At 44.1% G+C, this 6612-nt stretch overlaps 1 protein-coding gene across 7 annotated transcripts in view; it reads right to left on the reverse strand.

Moving 5' to 3' along the window:
• HDAC4 (histone deacetylase 4) overlaps positions 1 to 6612 on the reverse strand; it is a 481696-nt gene that overhangs the window by 124449 nt on the left and 350635 nt on the right. For 5 of the 7 annotated variants that reach the window (XM_019523379.1, XM_019523376.1, XM_019523374.1 and 2 more), the window contains one exon: positions 1213 to 1445. In XM_019523379.1, the coding sequence (XP_019378924.1) occupies positions 1213 to 1445 (233 nt within the window). The remainder of the gene's footprint in view (positions 1 to 1212; positions 1446 to 6612) is intronic. The other 2 variants (XM_019523378.1, XM_019523377.1) reach the window with 1 other exon arrangement.

Here is a 6612-nt window from a genome sequence, read left to right on the forward strand (position 1 = left end):
CAGGGGGCGTGGCGCAATTGGAGTGACTGCCCCAGGCCCCACGCTTCAAGGGGCCCTGCAGAGTAGGGCACAGTGGCCATGGCTACTCTGTGCCATTGCCAGCTTTGTGTCTGGCTGCTCGCTACCCCTCCCCCCGCCGCTGTCAGCGCCTATGGCTTCTTCACATCCTGGGCATGCGGGATTGGGGCAGAGGCGGGGCCCCATATGAGCTAATTTGCCCCAGGCCCTGTCCCCTGCATGGTCAGCTCTGCATGCAGCCCACAGGATCCTGCCCAGCCACTGCTCCCTTCATTTTGCTTTTGACACAGTGGTGGCTTGGGGATTCAAATTCCCCCTTCTGCATCAACTTCCACTTCCTGCACCGACTCCTAGACAGGAAGTGGCACAGTGGGAAGGGGCTGGGCTACTCACACTACATGCGTGATGGGACAGAGGCTTAAGCTATGCTGCACGTGTGGTGCGAACAAGCCAAACTGTCTGTGTTATGCATTTAGGATGGCCATTGTCCCTGTTTTATACCAGACCATCCTGTTTTTAAACCCTTTGTCCCCTGTCCATTTCTCAATGAGGACCGGACTGCAGAAAGTCCTGTTTTTTAATTCATTGGTAGAAATGCAAGTCAATCACTTGTCCTCACGATTCTATTGACTGTGCCTAGACCCAGGTGTTGCACAGCCAGGAAGTGCAGGTTCCCAGCCAGGAAGGGAGGGCGATGGCCTTTTTGTGGTGACCCCCACCCCTTCCTGGTGATTGGCCAAGGGGCCCAGTGGCCCCATCCCTCACCAAGGGGATGTCCTATATTCTGGGGATGTGTCAGTGGTCATCCTAGATGAGTCTGGCCAGGAATGGGGTGAGGCCAGAAGCGGGAGGAAACTGCACATGGGGTAGGGTAAGCCAAGCTGTGTGTGCAAGAGAGGTGGAGGCCACTAGTACTGCAAGTGACCCAAGCAGCTGCATCCCCTCACCTAGTATGCAGCCACCACACAGCCCCCGACCACCAGGAAGTTGGATAGCCCTTACTTACATGACGTGTGTAAACTACTGCATCCTCTCTCATGCAATTCCCAAATTCTGAACAAGGATGAAGACCAATTGATTATACAGTTAGAGATCACACATACTGTAGCAAAAGAAACCATTAGATAGGAATGCTGACTAAAGGATACATTAAAATTGCATGAGTGAGAAAGAATTTACAACCAGCGTGCCTACCTTGTTAATGTGCAGTTGCTGTTGCTGGAACTGCTGTTTGTGTTTCTCCAGAAACTGCTGATGCTGCTGCTGGATCACTAACTGCTGGAGGGCTTGGGCGTTCTGGGGCAGGGGAGCAGACTGCGTGCGCCCCAGCGGGCGGTGCTGCCGGAGCTTGTGAATTGAGGGGGAGACCCGATCTCCACTGACCACTGCATGGAGGGGCAGTGCCCCCAGTCCTGAAAGATACCAGTCTGAAGATAATATGAAGGAAAAAACAGCAGAGAAGAAAAAAGAAAGAAGAAAGGAAGGGAGAAAATGGCTGTTAAGTAACTTTGATGGTGAGAACAATATAGGTATTGTTAAAACCAGCCACCTTGTCATTTATAGCTGAAGTACAAGCCCTTAAAAAAAAAAAAAAAAAAACCGAAAGAAATCAATTAAAATTAAAAAAAAAAAAATTTTTAAAAACAGCCACCCTTTCATTTTTAGATTAAATATTAGTTTTTAAAAAAAAAAAAAAAAACCGAAAGAAATCAATTAAAATTAAAAAAAAAAAAATTTTTAAAAACAGCCACCCTTTCATTTTTAGATTAAATATTAGTTTTTAAAAAAAAAAAAAAAAAACCCAAAGTAATCAATTAACATTAGACAAAAGAACATTTTCAATAATCCCTTGATACATGTTTTTAAAGCTTCCAGGGAGGTTAACAGTGCTGGAGATTAGTAATGAGATGCAGAGCCTTTTATTCCTTGATCACTGGTACTAATTAAAATCAAGTTGGCAAATAGGCATAAAGAGTTTACTTACACAACATAAAAGCATCTCAATCACTTCCTAGCAAGCAAGTGTAATCACAACCTGTATCCGCTGTCATGCTTTCTGGCAGCCTCAGTAGAAATATAAGCAATGGAAGTGTCAGAAGGGTGCCTTCTCGCACCAGGTTAGCCACTGGAGATATTGGGGAAGTCTGGCTTTCTACTGCCCTACCTATTGTGTAAAATAACATGACAACTTCAAGTGCAATAACCCACTACTATCTATTAAGACATTTTCCCATGATAAATAAAGAAAAAAAGTTATATCAGTATTCCCTACACTTGGAATATTGAATACCAAGAATACTGAGGCAATGTTTTATAACCAAGGCAACTGGCAAGTTTAGGTTGCCTGCTGTTTAATATGTTTACTGGATTTGCTTGGACTATTATTGGGTGCTAAGAGTGCTGATAAAATTAAAGAACATTTAACAGGAAATACCATCCTTAAGACTATATACACTTTAGATAAAGGAAGGAATTTAACCCCCACGCCATTCTTTCTACACATTTTTGTTGTATTATTGTTATTCCATTTATCTCCAAAGTGAATGGCATCTTTTGGCTATCCCCAGATACTCCATTAACTAAAAATGTGGTTGTGGGATATGGGTCAATTTTAACTATATGCCCTTCCTAACAATTTCTACAACCCATGTGTCCAAGTTTGTAAGAGACTACTTTGGAATAATGTGATAGTCCACATCCTTGATAAATTCTCTTGAGTGACTGACTAGCACTGAAAGTGTTCTGCACCTGACTCCTCTCTACTGTCTATCCACTGAAAAAGGTATAATTTCTCAGCCCTCTGTAAAACTTACTCTCACAGGACCCATTTATTTTTATAGTAAGCTCTGTATTCTTTTTAAGGTTGCTCAACTGAAGTTTGGTTAAGTCTGATGTCCAAAAAGTTTTAAGAGGATCACAGTAACGAGCTTGTGGGTAGACTTCCATCGTTCACACCAGTATAAGTCTTTATGCCATGAAATTCCTTGCTTTTGGCCTTGCTGAAAATCACTGGGCAGCTACAGAAGCATTGTCTCAGAGTAACACTTCACAGACAGAAGTGCTCACACTACTTATTTGATTTTCTACCTAGGAAACTTAGAAACATAATACCCATTCAATTCTGACAGAAAAAAAAATGTGGCATCTGAGGTGCTCAAGGGAAACCAGGTCTGTTAAACCTTTCTAATGAAAGTCACTTTTGGTAAGAATAATTGCGTCTTGAATGTGAATAAGGCTGCATACACTTCAAGCAAAGACATGTTCTCTGTTCATTTTTTGTGGAGTGAAAAAAGGTAAGAGACTGCTCTTTTGGGCTTTGCAGGGTATTCCCATTCAGTTGTAAGTAGTCAGCAACCAGACAGACAGAGTTAGATGATCCGTTTTGGAATCAAATAGGTAGTTTCTGTATCTTTTAGCTGTACTCTTCCCTGAAGGACTGGTTGGTGAAGGCCATCTCAGTATCAGCTGGAATAGTAGCTGTAAACCACGCCATCCCAGGCTGAGACGGCCAGCTGTACCCAGACAAGATTATGGTGGACAATAAAAAAAACCCAACTCCATTATCAATTAAGCAATTCCCATCAAGAACTGGTGGTAGCCACAGATTGAAGCCTGGGAGTAAAAGCTGTCCAGTACAGGGCAATGCCCTAAAGGAGATGGATTACCATGTGATGATGCAGATGCTGATCATTTAGGCACTCAGAGCATGGAACCCAAGTAATGAGAGTGTCCTGAGAGCCTGCAGGATACCCTGATACTAATCAAAGCTGATGAGATGCTACACGACCTGGACCGACACCAGACGGTCAAGGGACATTGATGCTGAATATATTACATGCCAAATCTGGAGAACTAACTGAGACTCCCTGTCAGATGTAAGAGTGGAGAGATGGACTGAACTGTCCCCACTCCATACCACAGACTTGCCAACACTACTAAAATTGTTTGAGGATTTTCCTGTATGGAAAATCCTCAAACAATTGCAACCCATACTAGAAAGAGACCCTATTCTTAACGAGATCTTCCCAGAGCCACACATCCTAGCCTTCAAACAAGCACCGAATCTTACTAACCTCATCACCAGAAGCAAACTTCCTCAGGCCCAGAACACACCAAATGGATCCAGACCATGCCATGACAAGAAATGCAAAACCTGCCAACATATCTCCATTACCCCCACAATTACTACACCCCACAACAGAGCCATCAGCATTCCCAGATCTTACAACTGCACCTCCAGAAATGTAATACATCTCATCCAGTGCACCAAATGCCCTGATGGAAAATACATAGGAGAGACCAAACAGCAACTGCACACCAGAATGAATGCACACAGAAAATCGGTCAAAGACAGGAATACCCAATAACCTGTGGGGGCACACTTCTCACTAGAAAACCACTCTCTCCCCAATCTCTCAGTCCTGATCCTCAAAGGAAACTTACAGAACGCTTCCCAGAGACGAGCCTATGAACTCCACCTCATCAACCTCCTAGATACTAAAAATCACGGACTAAATATAGACATCGGATTAATGACACATTATAAACCTGCCTGACATTCGACTCCCTAGGTACTTCTCCACTATTCATCCCCCTTCTCTCCCCCGCCCCCCCCAGCCTGTCTCTCACCCATTGATTCCTCAGTCTACATCTTCATTGACTACCTGTCTTGTATGCAGACCAGCCCAGCCTCTGGCTTCTTTACTTTTCATTCCATCCAGGAAGAGCACACACCAACTACTGAAACTTCCTTAGCTTGACGAAGGGTTTTTAAACCTGAAAGCCTGCTTTAAAATTGTTTTCCAACTATTTAAGTTGGTCTAGTAAAAGATATCAGATTCACCCAAAGAACCTTGTCTGCCAACACTACTAATGCTGTTGAATATTCCCCACCCCAGCAATTATACACTGCTGAATCAAGAATTCTTTATAATCTAAGAACTGTGTAAAATTCTTTACAATCCTACAACTCTGTACTAATGCAGTTACATGCATGCAGTTCTGTCTCTTTTTACCATAGCGTTGTAGTGAAATATCCTAACCACTTGCTCTGGGTTAATGTAGGCTGCATGACTAAACCCATGTCTTAGTGTGCATTTATATAAAACAACTATGCAGGGCCAGATCCAAAAGTGTAGCGATGCAGTCACACCACAATTTGTTGCTGCTGTCCCCAGCTGATGTGCGCGCAAAGGAAGCCCCAGAGCAGCTCCTGTCCTGTTCCAGCTGCAGGCTGTGGCTCTACAGGGTCTCAAGCTCGGCAGAGAATAATGGCATGCAGGTTCCTCCTTCCAATGCCTGCTTCCTTCCCAGCCCTTACCTGCAGGTCTGTCCCACTGGCCACAAGCAGATGTTGATGCAGGCATAGGGGAAGAACCAGAGTTCCTCCTGTTCTGCATTGCAGGGAGTGACAGTGTGGGAAGCAGGGCTTAGTTGGGGACAGTAGCAATGTGCAGGTCCCTCCTTCCACTGCCTGCTCCCAACCAGTTGGTAACCTGGGGTGGTGGTGGGGGAAAGAGGGTACGTAGGGGCTGGAAGAAAGAAATTACTTGCTGCGTCTATTGTTTCTGGCTGAGTCCAGCACCCCACACAGCTGCATAGTAAGAGTGACTGGGCCCTGATTCCAGGTCAATTGGGGACAGCAGTGGCAGTGTTAGCAGGGGGCAGGCCACCCCCCCCAACACACACACTTCATGCACCTGATCCATGCCCACTTAACCAGTGTTCCTTGCCAACCCAGCAGCTCCAGCTGTCTTGCCTCCCCACCTGCCATGTGTCACACCCCCACTTTAGGAAATCCTAAATCTATCCATGCAACTGTGTACTTATGTAGCTACCACATGTAGGGTCCTATATTGTCTTCCAATTCTACCAAGCTAGGTAAAAACTATAATTCTAACATTTTCTCAATAAAGCTTTTAAATCTGAAGGAAAGACTACAGAAATTATTGGACAGTCAAGCAGATATACAGAAAACATTTGAAGAGTTTTTAAGATCTCTTCTTATGGGAAGCTTAATCATGTTGTCCTTGCCCACTGCAAGGGAAGGATAAAACTCTCACTTATTTTTTGTATTTTTAGTTTCAGGGTTATGCAAATTTCCCTGATTCCATTTCTTTGAGGCCAGCACCTTTAACAACGGCCTAACTGGACAACACGAGATGAGATAATTTGTGTATGGATACATGAAGTTCCTAGAAGAGCACTTTCCACATAGTGGAAGCTTCCTTAGTTATCCTCTTATGAGGCTTTCAGGGAGGTACATATATACTAGGGAGCCTCATACAGAAAAGCAAAGGAAACGTCCCTGATTAACTTGTGGGAAGAAGGATGACTGATGGTAACTGAGGCTAAGAAAGCCCCCTTTACGAAGTATAATGACATATGTATGTTTAGATTTAAGCATCTTACAGGCACACAGAACAACGTCAGTCATTTATTCTAGGCACCCTGGCAGGATTTTCATTGCAACAGAACTACCAGAAAAACCCAGCAGCAGAGAATAAGCCTGTACACAATCTTTTGATATAGCTTTCCATCCCCACATGCAGAGCAAATGTTTAAGTACAGGAGATGCCAAGATCTTCCTTGCCA

Source organism: Gavialis gangeticus, unplaced genomic scaffold (assembly GCF_001723915.1).
Source record: "Gavialis gangeticus isolate Ggan-Ray unplaced genomic scaffold, GavGan_comp1, whole genome shotgun sequence".
NCBI lineage: Eukaryota > Metazoa > Chordata > Crocodylia > Gavialidae > Gavialis > Gavialis gangeticus.